At 46.2% G+C, this 21496-nt stretch overlaps 1 protein-coding gene across 1 annotated transcript in view; it reads right to left on the bottom strand.

Annotated features, from left to right (window-relative positions):
• Positions 1–19954, bottom strand: part of LOC142290091 (short transient receptor potential channel 2-like) — a 30880-nt gene extending 10926 nt beyond the window's left edge. Inside the window, exons 1-8 of the mRNA XM_075334026.1 lie at positions 19895–19954; positions 17371–18063; positions 14553–14756; positions 7010–7174; positions 5779–5953; positions 3469–3669; positions 3033–3195; positions 1630–1722 (exon numbers count right to left, since the gene is read on the bottom strand). Coding sequence (XP_075190141.1) covers positions 1630–1722; positions 3033–3195; positions 3469–3669; positions 5779–5953; positions 7010–7174; positions 14553–14756; positions 17371–18063; positions 19895–19954 — 1754 coding nt within the window. The remainder of the gene's footprint in view (positions 1–1629; positions 1723–3032; positions 3196–3468; positions 3670–5778; positions 5954–7009; positions 7175–14552; positions 14757–17370; positions 18064–19894) is intronic.
• Between the last annotated feature and the right edge of the window lie 1542 nt (positions 19955–21496).

The following is a 21496-nucleotide window of genomic DNA, read 5'->3' as shown; positions in this document are numbered from 1 at the left end:
ACATTGAGCACCAAGGCTAGATGTAGCTTTACCTGCCTCAGACTGACATTGATCACCAAGGCTAGATATAGCTTTACCGGAGTCAGACTGACATTGAGTACCAAGGCTAGATGTAGCTTTACCTGCTTCAGCCTGACATTGAGCAACAGGGCTAGATGTAGCTTTACCTGCCTCAGCCTGACATTGAGCACCAGGGCTAGATGTAGCTTTACCTGCCTCAGCCTGACATTGAGCACCAGGGTTAGATACAGCTTTACCTGCCTCAGCCTGACATTGAGCACCATGGCTAGATACAGCTTTACCTGCCTCAGACTGACATTGAGCTCCAAGGCTAGATATAGCTTTACCTGAGTCAGACTGACATTGAGCACCAAGGGTAGACATAGCTTTCCCTGCCTCAGACTGACATTGAGCACCAAGGCTAGATACAGCTTTACCTGCCTCAGACTGACATTGAGCACCAAGGCTAGATATAGCTTTACCTGAGTCAGACTGACATTGAGCACCAAGGCTAGATACAGCTTTACCTGCCTCAGACTGACATTGAGCACCAAGGCTAGATATAGCTTTACCTGAGTCAGACTGACATTGAGCACCAAGGCTAGATACAGCTTTACCTGCCTCAGACTGACATTGAGCACCAAGGCTAGATATAGCTTTACCTGAGTCAGACTGACATTGAGCACCAAGGCTAGATACAGCTTTACCTGCCTCAGACTGACATTGAGCACCAAGGCTAGATACAGCTTTACCTGCCTCAGACTGACATTGAGCACCAAGGCTAGATACAGCTTTACCTGCCTCAGACTGACATTGAGCACCAAAGCTAGATATAGCTTTCCCTGTCTCAGACTGACATTGAGCACCAAGGCTAGATACAGCTTTACCTGCCTCAGACTGACATTGAGCACCAAGGCTAGATGTAGCTTTCCCTGCCTCAGACTGACATTGATCACCAAGGCTAGATATAGCTTTCCCTGTCTCAGACTGACATTGAGATTCATACTGAGGTGAGGCTAAGCCTAGCATGTACATGTCCGAGGGAGTTGGACTTGTGACTGAATGCTCCCTATATAGAGTAAATGGGCACTCTCTGTAACTCTCCTGCTCCTCTCTTATCTCCTCTTCCCACAATCGCGTACAAGATTTCTCCCGTGCATCCCCCATACTCTGGAACGCTCTACCTCAGCACATCAGACTCTCCACTACCGTGGAAAGCCTCAAGAGGAACCTCAAGACCCACCTCTTCCAACAAGCCTACAACCTACAATAGCCCTCAGTCCAGTAGACCACTGCGCAACCAGCTCTGTCCTCACCTAATGTACCATCACCCATTCCCTGTAGACTGTGAGCCCTCGCGGGCAGGGTCCTCCCTCCTGTAGACTGTGAGCCCTCGCGGGTAGGGTCCTCTCTCCTCCTGTAGACTGTGAGCCCTCGCGGGTAGGGTCCTCTCTCCTCCTGTAGACTGTGAGCCCTCGCGGGCAGGGTCCTCTCTCCTCCTATACCAGTCTGTCTTGTACTGTTAATGATTGGTGTACGTATACCCTCTCTCACTTGTAAAGCGCCATGGAATAAATGGCACTATAATAATAAATAATAATAATAACTACAGGATGATTGGATACTCACTTGCCCAGTGTCTCTGATTCGCTGTAGTTGACATATATGTTGTTGAGGCCACAGAGGAAGGCGGTGAGGATGATCATCAGGATGAACATGAACCTGGGCACAGGGGAAACGCTCATATAAGCAGGAATAGTAATATTGTCACCAGCTGCGTTATACCCATAAGTACCATCTATCTTCTTCATGCAACCAAGGTGGAAAAGTGGGTAGTGCTATAAGACTGGACCAGTGACGCCAACCTGTGGCTCGTTAGCTGTTGTGAAACCTCAGCTCCCGGCAGTCCCTAAGAAAGACTAATGAATTGATTGGTAATGGCCTGGAGAGGTGTTGCAGCCTCATCTTTCTGTGTTAAAGAGGTTGTCCGCTATTTTAACATTGATGGCCTATCCGTAGTATAAGTCATCAATATGAGATCAGTGGGGGTGCGACACTCGTCCCCCTCGCCGATCAGCTGTTCTCGGTGCCATCGGTGGCCAAAACTGCTCAGCAACTCTATAGTGGCCCCGGCCGAGTACTGCACATCCACCTATTCAAATCAATAGGAAGATGTGCAGTACCGTCCGCAGCCAATATTCCATCGGTGGAGCTATGCTGGGGGTCATATTGTATATAGGGGTTATGTGTGTTCTCGCACTGTATATAGGAGGCTATGTGAGTGGTCATATTGTATATAGGGGGTTATGTGTGTTCTCGCACTGTATATAGGAGGCTATGTGAGGGGTCATATTGTATATAGGGGGTTATTTTTGTTCTTGCACTGTATATAGGAGGCTATGTGAGTGGTCATATTGTATATAGGGGGTTATGTGTGTTCTTGCACTGTATATAGGAGGCTTTGTATATAGAGGGTTATGTGTGTTCTCGCACTGTATATAGGATGCTATGTGAGGGGTCATATTGTATATAGGGGGTTATGTGTGTTCTTGCACTGTATATAGGAGGCTTTGTATATAGGGGGTTATGTGTGTTCTCGCACTGTATATAGGAGGCTATGTGAGTGGTCATATTGTATATAGGGGGTTATGTGTGTTCTTGCACTGTATATAGGAGGCTTTGTATATAGGGGGTTATGTGTGTTCTCGCACTGTATATAGGAGGCTATGTGAGTGGTCATATTGTATATAGGGGGTTATGTGTGTTCTTGCACTGTATATAGGAGGCTTTGTATATAGGGGGTTATGTAGGTTCTCGCACTGTATATAGGAGGCTATGTGAGGGGTCATATTGTATATAAGGGTTATGTTGGGGCTCATACTATATAGGGGGGGACTGTGGCTGCTCATGCTCATACTGTCTGCCCCCTGACTATGGAAGGTCAATTAATTTTGACCTACGAGTTGACCCTTGATGGAACATCATATGGATCACCTAATGTAAAGGTCTTGATGGGCCGTATTTTTCCTCACCGTATCATGTCGTCAATCATTTTGCCTATAGATATCTGTAGGGTCCCGAGGGTCTCATGAGCAGGGAGGATGTAAGCCAGACGTGTGAAACTCAGCATACTGGTCACCGCAAACAAGACCTCGGCGATGAACTGCGGGTCCTCCGTGTTCCACTCCGGACGTTCTATAAAATAGTGTCAGTAATCACAACCCATTCTAGATCCATTACAAGACTCTCCTTGGTCTAAGATCCCAGAATTTCATATGGACAAGATTTACCATATTACAAAAATATCCAAAGAAGCAACAACACAGGGTTGTCTGCTACGGAGGGATCATCAAATGAAATCAACTAAAGCCGCAGAGGTGGACGGAGGAAGAAGCAGTCACCAATCGTAATAAAGGCTCCATCTCAGTTATATAATTCCTCCGTGATATTGCGCGATCCGGATCTCACCTGATTTAGTGTAATAAGTGCAAATATATGAATCAGGATCATCGTTACAGGTCACGTAACCCTTCACCGCCACCAGAGTCCTCAGAGAGAACGACGCCAGGTACATACTGATCGTTACAATGTCCAGAAAGTTCCACCAGTCCAGGAAGTAACTCCTCAGCCCCTCAATCCAAACCTCCTTACATTCATGCCACAAGAAACCTGCAAACACATTACAGAAGATATATTCATGGAATTAGGAATAGCATCCCAGATTAATCCTCATGCATGCGCCAGAATGACCCGATGAATCCTTGCCCATGCACAAGAATGAGCAAATGAATCCTCGTGCATGCGCCACAATGAGTAGATGAATCCTCGTGCATGCGCCAGAATACAAGTTATATTCTGGTACACAGGAATGTCACCCAAACAACCCTCTAGCATGCACTAGAATCAAATTTACAATCTTGTACATAGGAATATGACAAGATGAGTTCTCGCGCATGTGCCAGAATAGATGTTATATTTTGGTACACAGTAACATGACCGGATGAATCCTCGCCCATGCGCTATAATAGAATTTATAATTTTGTACATGAGAACATGACCTGATGATTCCACGCGCATAGACTAGCAGTTATATTCTTATAGTGATAAATAATATCCCGGACAAATTCACATGCATGCGCCATAATATAAGTTATGTTCTCGTATGCAGAAACATGCTTGGATTAATTCTCGGCCAGCCATGCTCTATAAAATAAGTTATATTCTTGTACGTATTAACAGTATCCCAGAAGAAACCTCGCACGTGCACTAGAATAGAAGTTATATTCTTATACTGATAAAAAAAAATATCCCAGACCAATTCCCCCACATACACTAGACCATAACTTATAAATTATATGTTCTTGGACAGAGGAACATGCTCCGAATAGAAGCAATAGTCTTGTACTTATCAACAGTATTTTAAAAAAAAACCTCTTGCGCATGCTCTAGAAATTATATTCTATACAGGAATATGCCCGGATGAATCCATGCGCATGCGCTAGAACAGAAGTTATATTCTTTTATACAGGAATATGCCCGCATGAATCCGTGCGCATATGCTAGAATAGAAGTTATATTCTTCTATACAGGAATATGCCTGGATGAATCCATGTGCATTCGCTAGAATAAAAATTATATTCTTCTATACAGGAATATACCCGAATGAATCCGTGCACATGCGCTAGAATGGAAGTTATATTCTTCTATACAGGAATATGCATGTATGAATCCGTGCACATGCGATAGATCAGAAGTTATATTCTTCTCTAGAGGAACATGCTCGGATGAATCCGTGCGCATGCGCTAGAATAAAAGTTGTATTTTCGATCTTATACACAGTATCTCGGATGCGTTCTGGTGCATGCGCTATAAAATACTGTATATTATATTCTTGCACATAAGAAAAGTATCCCTGTGAACCACTAGCCTGGCAAACATATTATTTTATGCAACAACCTTAAGCTTTAGATCCACAAGTCCGAACAAATACTCGCGCATGCACTGATGTCTCCTGCTTGATATACAGTAAACCAGTGTGTACTTTCCCATTGCTCATGTGACGCAGGAATAACCTGGGCCATTGCGCATGTGCTGAAGGTGGAACACAACGGCAATGAAGAAGATTTTGGCCAGACTTGTACAGATGTCCCATGTGCTCTAGTTATATAGTGTGAGGATGAGACATGGGCAGTCCCTCAGCAGCATCTGCTCTTCGTTGGACGACTTATTAATGAACAGTGCATCCGGGATTAATCATTCGCTCCACAGTGATCAATTGCATTTTTTTACCACTTTTCTTTTTTGTCTTGGGATCTTTGATGCCACTTTTTTATGCCAAATTCTTCAAGATGAGGCGTGCGGTTCATGAATTTTGTGCAGAGTAAAAAAATAGTCTTGATTTTTGTGTTTGACCTATTTTGTGACTTTTTAACACAAGAAGTCACACTTTAAAAAAATTGCAATTGATGACTCTGAAAACAACTGGAACCCACCAACAATGGCCAACATAATAAAAGACAAACACATAAAATTGACTTAAAAAAAGGCAAGACATAAAATAAGAATTAGGTGCAAATGAAAAACAAGCTAAAAAACACAAGAGAAAAAAAGAGGTGCAAATGACATAAGGAATCATCTTCTGACAACTAAAACATTGCTTTGTGCTAATGACCCCTTTGGGAACTGCAGGATTGGACACATCGGGTACTCGCGGTGGTTTGGGGTCAGCGAATACCAGACAGGTTCCCATTAATGACACGAGCCGCAGCGTGGACCGACCTGCCACCCAGATCATGTGGAGAGAGTTCTGCCAGATGGTCTGTTCTCGGCCTTCATATATGTCGTGTCTTCTCTCCATGATCAGGGACTCCACCAGGAGAAGGATCAGGAACCACAGATAGGAGGCCGAGTGAAGAAGGAACTTTATCACCGGAATCTTAAGGATTTTTCCAACCTGAATATCAATCAAAGAAAAAGAAGAATGAAGCTTCCACTTATTTCTCCTGATCACTTATAGGTCTCTAGCTGAGGTCTCGGACTAGTCCTTCACAGGGTGACCCGACTTATATAGGAGGGCATGGTTAAGACAAATCAGACCCCAGGTTAATTCAGACCTGAGATCAGAGCGATCTGGGTCGCTACTGCCTGAATTCTGGTTCCTCATTGTCATGATTCTGGTTAGCGGTGCTCTGTTATCCTGCAGAGCCTATGCTGGGCCTAATATTTTCCTCTGGTTCCCGGTCAAGTCTTTTGTTGTGTGGGAAGGGCCTGTTAATTGGAGCCTCGTTCTGGGTGATTGCTCTGCTTTATCTGGGAGTTGTTTCACCCGGAACACCGCTAGTGATAGTTCCTATTTGGCAGTGTACGTCTCTGGTTCCCATAAATGACTGACCTGATCTTGTCCCGCTACCTTGTTCCTCATACCTCATCCCACCTCCTCCTCTACTCTGACCTGACTCCCTGACCTTTGGCTAGTTTCTTGATCCCGGATCCTCTCGCTCCCGTGTACCCGACTTGTCCTCTTGGCTTCCCAACCTTGGCTTTTCCCCTGACTCCAGCTCCTTGTCCAGCTTCTTGACATGACTTTCTGGTTTACAGACCCTCGGCTCTCACTTAGACTTTGGCTTGTCTTTCTCCCTCCGTCACTGATGTTACCTCACAGCTTCTGATTCCTGGCTTGTTTGATTATCCCTCACTAGTGTGTCTAGTGACATCTAGTGTACACCCCTGCAGATATCCTCCACTAGTGTATATGGCAACACCTAGTGGTGTGGTGTCTCATTATACCTGTGTGTTTGACGTCACACTCATTGTGTCCAGGAGTCGCCGCACACAGGGAGCGCCTGCCGAGAGGGTCAGTACATGTGTACCGTCATCATTACTGGGCCACTGTACGTCACCTGTCAGCCATGCACCTCCACACCGGACATTGATACTATGGGGGACTGGTGCTGATTATATTCTCATGTGGCGTTTATAGTCAGTCATACACTTCTACTGTTCTACTGACCTTGGACTTTGGCGCCAACCAGTAGATGAGGCACAGGAGAGGCATGGTGAGGAAGATGGCGCAGGCGATGAAGAGCTTCCAGATGGTGTTACTGCCCCTCCAGCCGGACAACTTCCCACTCCAGATGGAGGACAGGACTTGCTGACAAATGGGATGAGCCACAAACTGGTGGAGAATTGCAAAGGAGATCATTACAAATGCTCCTCACATAGCGCAATGGGGTAAGTTTAGAGCCACTCGAGGGCCGAGCGCATCCAGAGCAGAAGCAGGAATGTTCCCGAAACATCTGATATTTACAATTACCTTCCTCCATTCACATCTAAAGCTGCATTCACAAACCTGACGGCTGCCAGCTGTAATCTGTCCGCATTGTGCCCCTATCCCATATACAGTCATGGCCAAAAGTGTTGGCACCCTTCAAATTGTTCCAGAAAATTAAAGATTTCTCCCGAAAAATTATTGCACTGACACATTTTGTTATACACAGGTTTATTACCTTTGTGTATTTGAACAACATAAAAAACTGAGGAAAATTGGACATAATTCATACAAAACCCCCCAAATGGTCTGGACACAGTTGTCCCCTCAGATTAATATTTGGTTGCACGCACTTTGGAATAAACCCCTTCCATCAGTCGCCTCCTCTCCCCGTCCACAGATTCTTCCTCACGTCTCCAGGTCTCTCATATCTGAAGGAGTCTTTTCTTCTCTTCCTCTTCTTTTCTCTTGTCTTCCTCTTTTCTTCCTCTTCTCCCAATGTTCAGATCTCTCCACAGATGTCAATGGGGTTTACATCCAGACTCATTGTGGCCTCTTCAGGACTCTCCAGTGCTTTGTTTCCATCCATTTCTGGGGCTTCTTGAAGTGTTTGGGGTCATTGTCCTGCTGGAGACCCCTGACCCAGGACAATGTAGTGTCGAGTTCTGTGACACTGGGCTCTACATTGCCCACCAAAATCTCCTGGTGATCTTCAGACTTCATGATGTCTTGCACACAGTCAAGACCCCCAGTGCCAGAAGCAGTAAAACAACCCCAAACATCTCTGACCTCTACCATGTGTGCCTGTAGGTGCTGTGTTCTTTACTTTGTAGCCGTATTTCATTTTCAGTAAACAGTATAATGATGGGCTTCACCAAAAAAACTATATTTTGGTCTCATCTGTCCACAGGACGCTATCCAAGAAGGATTTTGGTTACTCTTTGGCATTTTTCTGTCTGTGACATCAGTGGGGTCCTCCTGGGTCTCCTTCATAGCGTTTCACATCATTCAGATATGGACAGATAGTTTTTACTGACACGTATATCCCTGAACTGCAGGACAGCTTGAATTTCTCTGGACATTGATTGAGGCTTATCCACCATCCGGACTATCCTGCGCTACAAGCTTTCAGCAATTTTTCTCTGTCGTCCACGTCCAGGGAGATTAGCTGCAGTGCCAGGGGTTGTAAATGTGTTTATTATGTTGTGCACCATGGACAACGGAACATCAAGATCTCTGGAGATGGACTTGTAACTTGTAACCTTGAGATTCTTGATATTTTTCAAGAACTGTGGTTCTCAAATCCTCAAACAGTCCTCTTTTCCTCTTTCTGTTCTCCATGCTTAGTGCGGCACACACAGACACACAATGCCGAGATTGAGGAGACTTCTCCCCTTTTTATCTGGTTTCAGGTGGGATTTTCATATTGCCCACACCTGTTACTTGGCACAGGGGAGTTTAAATGACCATCACATTTGAAATAAAGTTGATTACCCACAATTTTGGAAAGGCGCCATCAATTTTGTCCGACCCGTTTTGCAATTTTTGTGTGAAATTATGTCCAATTTGCTTTTTGTTTCTCTGTTTTTTTTGTTGTTTCAATACACAGAAATGAAATAAACATGTTTATAACAAAATATGTGTAATTGCAATAATTGTCTTGAAGAAATATTTAATTTTTTGGAATAATTTCAAGGGGGCCAACACTTTTGGCCATGACTGTAATATTGTACCTTGTAAGCGGTTTGTTTTTTTAAAGGGCCAGTTTTAAGTGTTTATCCTGTGGACCTCAGCACTCTGCACTACTTGAGGATGGTGGAGTGAATCACTCAGGAAAAGGCGTAAAGCTTGGTGGTTACACTGCTGAAATATAAAGATTGGCGGCTACATAACATACTTTAATCACAGAGGTGGCAGTTACACATAAAGGCAGAGAACTTGTCAGTTGTACATTAGAGGTGAGGACAGTGAGGAGTGAGGACAAAGTTTTGGTTTTACCCATGAGTGTTGAGGGATAGAGTACAGAAGTTCTTCGTCATTGGTGAGAGATGAAATACAGAGCTTAAGGTTTACACCAGAGATAAGTAAATACATTTGTAGGCCCTTGGTCCTGCAGTATTTGGACGGTGCCTTGTGAACTGCCTCCTACCTGTTGGAATCCCTTGCAACTATTTTGAGACGTAACATCATTGATGGCAGTTTGTAGGCAATTTGCAAGGCTCTTGTCTGCTGGGTGCAGAATAATGACTTGGTTGGTGGCACAGGGTCCCTTGAATTGACCCGATCATCTGTAATTTACACATAGGGTTTACGGTTTGCAGTTTTACATAAAAATAGTCACATGGCTTGGATGCTACAATAGTCTTGAGATACAGAGCTTGGAGGTTACACATCAAAGTTGAGGTACAGACCTGGGTGGTTACACGTCAGTTGTGGTATGGAGCTTGGAGATTACACAGTAGAGTTATCGTACAGAGCCTGGTGGTTACACATCAGAGTTGAAGTACAGAGCTTGGGGGTTACACATCAGACTTGAGGTACAGAGCTTGATGGTTACACATCAGAGTTGAGGTACAGAGCTTGGGGGTTACACATCAGAGCTGAGGCACAGAGCTTGGGGTTACACATCAGAGTTATCGTACAGAGCTTGGGGGTTACACATCAGAGTAGAAGTACAGAGCTTGGGGGTTACACATCAGAGCTGAGGCACAGAGCTTGGGGGTTACACATCAGTGTTAAGGTACAAAGCTTGGGGGTTACACATCAGAGATGAGGTACAGAGCTTGGGGGTTACACATCAGAGTTGAGGTACAGAGCTTGATGGTTACACATCAGAGTTGAGGTACAGAGCTTGGTGGTTACACATCAGAGCTGAGGCACAGAGCTTGATGGTTACACATCAGAGTTGAAGTACTGAGCTTGGGGGTTACACATCAGAGCTGAGGCACAGAGCTTGGGGGTTACACATCAGTGTTAAGGTACAAAGCTTGGGGGTTACACATCAGAGATGAGGTACAGAGCTTGGGGGTTACACATCAGAGCTGAGGCACAGAGCTTGGGGGTTACACATCAGAGATGAGGCACAGAGCTTGGTGGTTACACATCAGTGTTAAGGTACAGAGCTTGGGGGTTACACATCAGTGTTAAGGTACAGAGCTTGGGGGTTACACATCAGAGCTGAGGCACAGAGCTTGGGGGTTACACATCAGTGTTAAGGTACAAAGCTTGGGGGTTACACATCAGAGTTAAGGTACAGAGCTTGATGGTTACACATCAGAGTTGAGGTACTGAGCTTGGGGGTTACACATCAGAGTTAAGGTACAGAGCTTGGGGGTTACACATACAGAGCTTGGGGGTTACACATCAGAGTTGAGGTACAGAGCTTGGGGGTTACACATCAGAGTTAAGGTACAGAGCTTGGGGGTTACACATCAGAGTTGAGGTACAGAGCTTGGGGGTTACACATCAGAGTTGAGGTACAGAGCTTGGGGGTTACACATCACAGTTAAGGTACAGAGCTTGATGGTTACACATCAGAGTTAAGGTACAGAGCTTGGGGGTTACACATCAGAGTTGAAGTACAGAGCTTGGGGGTTACACAGAGTTAAGTCATTGAACTTGCTAGCTATCTGCAGTAACTAGAACTGTCTGTTAGTACAATTTGCAGTGTAAAGGCTACTTTACACACTGCGATATCGGTCCCGATATCGCTAGTGTGCGTACCCGCCCCCATCTGTTGCGCGACATGGGCATATCGCTGCCCGTGCCGCACAACATCGCCCAGAGCCGTCACACATACTTACCTGTCCGGCGACGTCGCTGTGACCGGCGAACCGCCTCCTTTCTAAGGGGGCGGTCCGTGCGGCGTCACAGCGACGTCACTGAACCGCCGCCCAATCGCAGCGGAGGGGCGGAGATGAGCGGGATGTAACATCCCGCCCACCTCCTTCCTTCCGCATAGCGACCGGGAGGCAGGTAGGGAGACGTTCCTCGCTCCTGCGGCGTCACACGCAGCGATGTGTGATGCCGCAGGAACGAGGAACAACCTCGTTACTGCTGAAGTAACGATTTTTGGGAATTAGGACCCGTGTAGCCGATTAGCGATAAATCACGCTTTTGCGACGATTTTACATCGCTGAACGCTGTTACACAAAGCTATATTGCTAACGATTGCGGAAGTGCGTCACCAAAACCGTGACCCCAACGACAAAATTCGGGCGATATCGCAGTGTGTAAAGCCCGCTTAACTCTCACTGATGGTTGCAGGACTTAGCATTTTGAATCCGGCTATTTTTGGCTACTTTCTTAGCCGAGAGCACCTCAGCATGTTCCCAGCAAGAATACAGATGGTAGGATGGAAGTGGTTTGTGGCTACTTGTGAAATCCATGTCTACCTCTCCTCATGGAGCATGCCCAACACTAAAAATGGTCCAGAGCTGTTCAAACACGGGAGCAGAACCCTTTTGAAGGAATTACAGTGGCTAAGTCATATATCACATACCTGGGAGTTAAAATAGGTAAGGTTCCGGCAACCCTCTATAGTCTAAACTATCCACCCCTTCTGAGCCAAATAGAGCAAGATCTTAAAAGATGGCACGACCTTCCATTGAACCTAATTGGTAGAGTCCACCTAATTAAGATAATGTCGATATCAAAATTAATGTATCATCTTCAAACACTTCCCCTGCTTCTCAAACATAAAGATATTGTCCAGCTAAATAGAGCTTTTTCACACTTCATTTGGAGGGGGAAACGCCCTCGTATAGGGCTTAAGAAGTTGATGGCATCTAAGGTTCATGGGGGTCCGAGTTTGCCGAACATTCGGGGTTACAATATAGCCTGTTTGACTAGATATATATTGGATTGGATTAAAGGCTCTAGGCATTATTCAGCGTTGGAGACTTGAGAGAGACTATGCACAACCTTGGGATCTGGTGGCATTGCTTCATACTAGGCAGGCCAATCTCCCAGTGAAAATCAAGCACTCTTCCTTATTTAAAGACACGATTGCAGCGTGGAAGGTGTTGAGGAAAAACTACAAACTTCCCCATAAAATATCCAAATACTTGCCTATATGGGGGACTCCGGAGTTTGTGCAGGGGACAAGCAATAAGCTGAAGAGTGGAAGGTGAGGGGTATAATGACTGCTGCTCATCTCCTGCACACCTCAGAGCCTAGATGGTTGAGTAGAGACGAAATTATAGCGCAGTATGGCCTGGGGCCTAACCAAGTAATCCAATATGACCAAGTGAGATATCGTATTATGACTCCGTTGCATGATGTGACCCAGGAGGTAGTATGTAACTCTTGATTGTCTGGTAAAGAACTCAATAACTTCATCATCTATCTCTTTTCTTTATGGAGCCATGCGTGATCTATTAATAGGACAGCACCCGGAAGGTTTATTTAAATCTTGGGAAAAACAATTTGAGGACCAGTCTATGGGGGTAAAAATTAGGGGAGGGTGGAATGCTCTTCGTAAATCAATTTTAAATGAGAATTGGCGAGAAACCCAATTTAGAATTATGCACAAGGCAATTTATGGTTTTAATCTCCCTCCATCAGCAACAAAGCCAGACAGGCTTATGTACTGCCCTAAGTGTAAGAGTAGCGGAACGGATCTCCTTCACGGGTTGTGGTCCTGCTCCCATTTGAGTCCATTATGGTCACAGATCAAAAGTTGTATACAAAAGGTGTGGGGTCTTGAAGTTCGGCTCTCACCTGGGTTCGCTATTTTTCACCATTGGGAGGAGGGGAACGATACTAAAGGGAAGATGACTAACCCACCCAGACTTATACATGTGATACTTCTGGCAGCCAAGAGAGCGATACTTAATAAATGGTTGGAGTCTAGGGTCCCCGCGATTGAAGAGATCTTGGGTCAGCTCATGCATCTTCTTGAAATAGAAGGATTGGATGCAGAAAGGAGGGCGGATAGAATACGACAGCACTTTAACAAATGGAATAAATTCATACTGGCCTATTGTACTCGGGAGGAGATAGTCAGGATTATGTCACCTTTCAAAGACACAGTCTGGTATCACCCCGAAAAACTGAAGGGTACATTGGATGTCTTGGAGGTGGGGGAGGAAAGGCCGAAAGGTGACTAAAAGGAGAGGGGGAAATAACCGATTTGAGTGGGACTTCTTTATTGTATGTCATTACCACGTTCACAAGGGTTCAATGGGGGGAATGATAAGAATGACGGGTTAAGGGGTCGCTGCTTTCCTTTGCTTTATCTTGCCATGTTACGGTTATTGATTTTAAAAATTGGTATGGAATTTGGGATGATCAAACAGGACAATGTAATGTTGAATTTACAATGCTGAATTCGCTTATGCCAGTGTTATGTTATTGAAAAATGTGAACAAAAATATAGTTAAAAAAAAAAAAATGGTCCAGAGCAGGTCCATAGTGTCGACATAGCTTGAAATCGCCCCGTCGGGTGTCCATTCTCTTGTCGAGGGTAAAATAGAATGTCTCATCCCTCTCACTGCTTTTTACTTAGCACATGTCTGAGATAAGTGCACTTAATGAACATATCAATACCCGGCTATTTGACCTCTGAGCCAGAGAACTTTTTTTGCCTACGGTTAAACATATTTACAAGTTGTAAAGTCATGGTCCATGGAAAAAAACTCGGGTAGATGTTTAAGATTTAGGAAATGCAATAAAACAGCAGATATTCATCAGCAAAGCATCACATAATAAGACAAAGGTGGTCAAACTACTGCACACTGGAGGCTGCACACAATACAACTGCCATAGGCAACAACAGCGGGCCTAAAGATTGCAGCATATTGAAGGCCTATCCATAGAAAAGATCATCAATATCCTATGCGTTGGGTCCGGCATCACTCAACCCCCACCATTGGTTGATACTTGCCTCGGTGACTTCTGGATGTCGGCATGTTGAATTGAGCTTAAAGCCCTGCTCTATTCAATGTAATCAATAAATTTTTACCAGACAATCTCTTTAACACTAGAAGTCCCAGAGAGGGGTAATTTAACATTTCTACCTTTGGAACCCAGAGACGGGTCGAATGACCTGAAGGATTTTAGCTAATATCCTATAATCACCGTCTTTTGGTCTGTAATTACGGCCATTACTGTCACACCACAGGAGGTTGTTGTTTTCCATTGAGTTTAGACATTTAGTTTCTAGTTAGTTCTATTCAGTTCATTTGACCCTCTTTCGGGACTTCAGGGGGGAGCTCGAAACTTCTGGGACTTCTAGTGTTAAGACCCTCTCAAGTCTATGCCGGTGTCCCACATGCAGAGTTACCCGCTTCTGGTTGTGATGTACAGCGAGCCGCAGCCGAGCAAGGTTGGGGATTCCTTCCTCAAACGCCTGGTTGTCCACCTCTTCTTCATCGCTGTCGTCCCCACAGTCGTTGAGTACTGCCGTGACTTCACTCTGATTACGGCACATTCCCAGCAGCTCCACCGCAAACTCCTGGCACAGGTCCTCCAGGCTCAGGTACTCGGGCTGCAGAGATGACGGAACACAGTGCAATGTATAGCAGCACATATATCTGGTCATTAAGTGGTGTACAGGAAAAATGATCCATGAAGAAATCATTCTGAACCAGAGACAGGAACACTTTAGACTGGAGAATTAATTCACCGGACACCAGAAACTGGAGAAATAAACCACTGGACACCAGTGAGTGGAGAACTAAATATCCAGACACCAGAGACTGGAGAACTAATCCACAGGACACCGGATACTGGAAAACTAAACCACCAGTCACCAGAGACTGGAGAACTAATCCACTGGAGAGTAGAGACTGGAGAACTAAACCACCGGACACCAGATACTGGAAAACTAAGCCATCGGACACCAGAGACTGGATAATTAATCCACTGGAAAGCAGAGACTGGAGAACTAAACCACCGGACACCAGATACTGGAAAACTAAACCATCGGACACCAAAGACTGGAGAACTAAATATCCTGACACCAGAGACTGGAGAACTAAACCACCGGACACCAGAAATTGGAGAACCAAAACATCCTGACACCAGAGACTGGAGAACTAAACCACCAGACACCAGAGACTGAAGAACTAAACCACAAGACACCAGAGACTAGAGACCAAAACATCCAGACATCAGATACTGGAAAACTAAACCACCAGACACAAGAGACAGGAGAACTAAACCACGGGACACAAGAGGCTGGAGGACTAAGCATCTGGACACCAGAGACTGGATAACTAAACCACCAGAGACTGGAGAACTAAACCACCGGACACGAGAGACTGGAGAACTAAACATCCGGACACCACAGATTAGAAAACTAAACCATCAGACACCAGAGACCTTTAGAACTAAGCCACCGGACATCAGATACTGGAAAACTAAACCACCAGACACGAGAGAATGGAGAACTGAATCAAAAGAGACTGGAGAACTAAACCACCTGAGACTGGAGAACTAACCCACCGGACACCAGAGAGTGGAAACTAAACCACAGGACAAGAGAGACTTGAGAACTAAACCACCAGACACCAGAGGCTGGAGAACTAAACATCTGAACACCAGAGACTGGAGAACTAAACCACCAAACATCAGATACTGGAAAACTAAACCACCGGACACAAGAGACTGGAGAACTAAATCACCAGAGACTGGAGAACTAAACCACCGAACATCAGATACTGGGAAGCGAAACCACCGGACACAAGAGACTGGAGAACTAAACCACCAGACACCAGAGGCTGGAGAACTAAACATCTGAACACCAGAGGCTGGAGAACTAAACATCTGAACACCAGAGACTGGAGAACTAAACCACCAAACATCAGATACTGGAAAACTAAACCACCGGACACAAGAGACTGGAGAACTAAATCACCAGAGACTGGAAAGTAAACATTCGGACAGCAGAAACTGGAGAACTAAACCACCGAACACCAGATACTGGAAAACTAAACCACCGGACACCAGAGACTGGAGAACTAAGCCACCAGACACCACAAATGGAAAAACTAAACATCTGGACACCAGAGACTTGAGAACTAAACCACTGGACACCAGAGATGGATAACAAAAACACTAAACACCATGGACTAGAGCACTTAACCACCAAACACCAGATGTGCAAAAATTAAACCACTGGACACCAGGGACTGAAACAGTAAATCACTGGAGGTTAAAAATTGGAGTATTAAAATTCTGGATAGCAGGGACTGGAAAACTAGACCACTAGACACCAGGGATTAGGACACTAAACCAGTAGACACCAAGGACTGTAGAACTAAGCAACCATACATCAAAGATGGGAGAACTAAACACTAGACACCAGGAACTGGAGCACTAAACCATTGGTCACCAATGACTTGAATAGTAAACCAATAGACACCAGGAATTTGAGCATCAGACAACTGGACAACAGGGACTGGGAAAGTAAACTAGTGGACACCAGAGACTGAACCTCTAAAGCACCAAAGCCTTGAGTCTGGAGCACTAATATACTGGACACCAGAAAATGGTAAATCTAATCATGAACACCAGGAACTGGAACAATAAATCATCGCCAACCAAACACTAAACCAATGGATGCCAAGGACTAGAGAATGAAACCAATAGACTTCTGTGATTGGGACATTAAACTAATGGACACCATAGAATGGAGCACTAACCCACTAGATACCAGGGAGTGAAGATCTAAACCACTGGACAACAGAGCATGTACCATAAAACTACAGTAGAGCTGGGAAAAACTGGACATCAAGGACGGGGATACCAAACATGTTAACACCACAAAGTGGGAAATTAAACCACTAGACACTAGGGACTGTAGGACCAAACCACTGGACCAGGACTCGGAAACTAGGAACCAAATCATCGAAAATTGCAGCCCGTGACACAAAATCAGCAGACACAAGGGACAATAAATAACTGGACACCAGGGACTGGGACACTAAACCAAAGTGCACCAGGGACTGGGACATAACATCAGTAAACACCAGGATAATAAGACACTAAATTATTGGCTACCATGAACTGGAACCTCAATATCCCGCACAGATACACATGAGGTACTGGTTACCAAATCAGGAAAATTATGAACCAAAATCTAAAAATAAGGAACTAACCTTAAACTCCGGCTCTTTTCTCGAAAGTCTCTTAAGTTCTCGACTCAGCTTGAAGGCCCTCAGCATGGCGTCTTCGCTGGCGATGGACAGATAAGCTCTGCTGGCTATTCCTTTATATGTATTGATTCGAGACAGTGAGAACTTGAGAAGGTCGTACTTGCGTCCATTGCTGCACTCCAGACATGTGCAGGATATCTTGTGCGGAGTGGTTATCACATGACCTTTCTTCATCAGCATCTCCACAATTTCATACAAGTCCTTCTCACAGGCCAAGGTGAGCGGAGTTACTCCAGGAGCAAAGCGGGAGTTGTCAATAGAGTTGTCAAAGAAAGCCATGGAGAACGACTTGATGTCCATCTTCAGCCCTTTCTCTTGGTCTAATCGATCCAGTAACATCTTAACCACATGAGGTTGGTTGGTGTCAACAGCCACGAGGAGGGCTTCATGGATCTGCCTGAAATCAAACTTCACATAATGCAGCAAGGTCTTCATAATCTCTTCATTTCCAGTACGGATGGCGAGATTGAGAGCCTCCCGCCATGATCTGTCCTCACTATCGTCCAACTGTCGCAGGATCCCGTCACTAACATGTAGAAGCTGCTGAACCTGAGGAAGGTTCCCATCATGTATAGCATTGATCAGAGACACCGGAAACTTCAGCTTCTTATTCACTATTTCTCTCCAGTTAGCTTGCTAAAAAAGAAAGTACAAGAATATAACTACTATAATACTGCCCCTATGTACAAGAATATAACTACTATAATACTGCTCCTATATACAAGAATATAACTACTATAATACTGCCCCTATATACAAGAATATAACTACTATAATACTGCCCCTATATATAAGAATATAACTACTATAATACTGCTCCTATATACAAGAATACAACTACTATAATACTGCCCCCAAGCTGTGAGGTTGTGTGTGAGCAGTTCTCCTGATGTCTGGAGCAAGCCCAGGGTGGGGCCCCCCTGGGCGGGGAAGCTCCCCAGGCAAGGCCCAGGCTTCCCGGCCTACACTGGGACATGGCTCCCAGGCCTCTTCCATTGGGAATACCACCCCCAGAGTTGTTGTGAGACCTGTGAATGTTGCACAAAGCTCCAGCAAGAAAGGAGAAAGTAAAGAATCCATGTGTCCTGTTTTGGGAGGAAAACAAACTCCAAGTGCAGTAATGAAGCCAGAAGTAAGTGAAGAAAAGAAACAATGTGTGAAGTCTTATGATTCCTCCAGAGAGGCCCCGGTCAGTGCACAGCTCCAGCCAGGAGCTCAGCTTCCATCATCATCAGGTGTGCAGCTCAGCTCTCCGGCCCGCAGACAGAGGACATCTTTGGAGAAGCAGACCCTGCAAGAGAATCTCCAGCAGCAGCATGTGGTGTCCGGCATGGCGAGCTCAGGCCGCACCAGGTCGCAGTCCAGTGCCAGCTGTAAGCAAGTCCCAGTGCCTGGGTCCAGCAAGGCCACCATGCAGACATCTGTGGTGGAGGCCTCTGACAAGCCTGTATTCAAGGTCCCTGCACCTGTGGCCAAGCCTGAAGCTGTGGAGACGGGGCGTGCGCCCGAGCTGCAGCTGGCAGAGGAGATACCTGGACTGGTAAGGAAGATGGGTGAGTTGCAGACACATAAACAAATGCTGCAAAGTGAAATAGACTTTATTTACCACCTGAAGAGCGGTGACCCTGATAATAATGCCGCGTATGACATGAGGCTGAATGCGCTGGGTGTGGAGCTGGCCGGGGTGGTACAGGACATGGACTGTTGTCTGGAGGCGATGGGGCCCCTGAAGGAGACCTACGTGAATCGGGAGCGGTTTGCCTCCTATACACAAGACTGTGCTGTGGAGACCAGGACCCCCCACATAAAGTCAGAGACTGTTCAGGACGAGACCCCCCAGCAGCAGGCACGGCCGGTGGTACAGGCTGCACGCTTCTGCTTCCAGGAGGGAGCACCACTGCAGCAGCAGGGACAGCCTGTAGAGTCTGAACAGGAGCATACGCCTCAGACTCCAGCAGAGGCACCACAAGTCTCAGCATGCTCCTCACAGGAGCAGGACAGTATGTGTGAGACTGATTGTGCTGATGAGGCCGGTGCACAGCCTGGGCATAGTGACGCTGTGCCTGTGGGGTCGGGGGCTGGAGGGGATTCACAATCTGTGATGGACGTTGTACTGTCTGACAATGATGCTGCTCATGTTAATGTACATGACATATGTGACTATCCCCCTTTACCATCTAGTCCACAAGGTGTGACAGCCCCCCCTACTGCAGATCCTCTCCCTGTCAGTCAGCCCAGTGTGACCCAGCGGGTGCCCCCCAGGAACGCCTGGAGCCGCGGCGCCCCATCCTTCACCTCTAGTGCCAGGTATACTGGCCAGACGTTTAAACGTATAAATGTTGTGCGTTTTAAGTACATAGGTCCCAAGGAGGATCTGCCGCAGCGCAGATATGTGGTGAGGGAGCTGCTGTGCCGCCAGATGGGGTTTGTGGTACATGAGATCCTGGCGGTCTCTAATCTGCAGGACAGGCAGGGCTATGAGGTCAGTTTCAAGCTCGTTGGTGATCTGGACAGATTCTGGGCCCATTATCCCAAGTTCAGGGACACCGAGGGCTGGAATAAGTTTTTGTTGGTTCCCATTTCCAGGCCAGATACTGTTACTGTGAATGTCACCTTCTGGAATGAGGCCGTTCCCCCACAGGACATCGAGGTGTGGCTCCGGAGGCATTGTGACCTCGTCTCTGATCTCACCAAGGTCAGGGATGAGGATGGTATCTGGACAATGGGGTGGAAGGTACAGGTGAAGCTGAGGCAATATAATAATATCACTGCCCACCTACCCAACTCCTTCTTCATTGGGAGGGAGAAGGGGAGATGTTACTACCCCGGGCAGCCCAGAAAATGCTTCAAATGTGGTGGAAAGGGTCATCTGGCTAATGCCTGTACTGTGGTGAAGTGCAGCCTGTGTGGGGAAATTGGCCATGTCGCTGCAGATTGTCGGGACGTCCGGTGCAACCTCTGTGGTAAGATGGGCCATCCTCACAGGGACTGTCCAGACGCCTGGCACAACATCTGCAGAGAGTTACCGGATGAGGATGTGATGGCAGGGGCTGAGGCTCAGGAGGTAGTTGAGCTGGTGGCAGAGGCTCAGGAGGAGGATGTAATGTCAGGAGAGATACCGACCAACTCAGATGCCCACAAGGAGTCCGCCTATGTGACACCAGAGCAGCAGGGTACAAAGAGGAACATGGAGGTTGTCCCTCAGGTCCAGCAGCCTCAGGTAGGCCCCTCTTCTGCATCACTCTTTGTATCTGAGGACTGGAACGTTAAGCATAATAAGAGGAAGAAAAAAAATGCGTCCTCTCGTAAACCTGAGGCAGAATATGACTCTGGTCAGAGTGCTAGCAAGAAGGTCCAGGGTTCTGCTGAAGTGATGGTCGTGTCCGGCAGGTATGGGGTGTTATCAGAGTCTAAGGATGAGGACTATGAGAACGAGTTGAGGAAAATTGATGCTGAATGTGACAGGGACGTCGAGGACCATCCCCCGCCGAAAAGGAAGCCCATTTCTGTAGACCATCAGGTTGAGACTGACATGGACACCAGTGGTGGTCAGAACATCTTTGATTCATGATGATGGCTGTTACTCTGCTCCTTTTATACTGTGTTGTGATGGCCGGGTTCTCATTAACAATAACCTCGAGTAATGTGAATAGTATTAAGGTGAGGAGGACGAGACATACCGTATATGAACATCTTAGATACCTGGGCACTGATGTCATCTTCCTGCAGGAGACGCGACTGACATCCCTGGGACTTATGAGGGAGGCTGAGAGGGAATGGCGGTCCGGTCCATCATTCTGGTCACTGGCTGTGGAGCCTTACGCCGGGGTCGCTGTCCTGTTTAGCACCAATGACGTGACTGTACATAGGATGACGGAGGTGGTCATGGGGAGGTGTCTGGTTCTGGAAGTCACTATCCATGGTAGGCGACTCCGGCTTATTAACATCTATGGGCCACAGACGGTGACTGACAGGATCCAGCTTTATAATGACGTCAAGCCTTACCTCTTCACTTCTCTTCCAGTGGTGATGGCAGGGGACTTTAATGCGATACTGTCATCAGGTGACA

The sequence above is a fragment of the Anomaloglossus baeobatrachus genome, chromosome 2, assembly GCF_048569485.1.
Source record: "Anomaloglossus baeobatrachus isolate aAnoBae1 chromosome 2, aAnoBae1.hap1, whole genome shotgun sequence".
NCBI classification, from domain to species: Eukaryota; Metazoa; Chordata; class Amphibia; order Anura; family Aromobatidae; genus Anomaloglossus; species Anomaloglossus baeobatrachus.
This window is presented reverse-complemented; position numbering and strand designations above follow the sequence as displayed.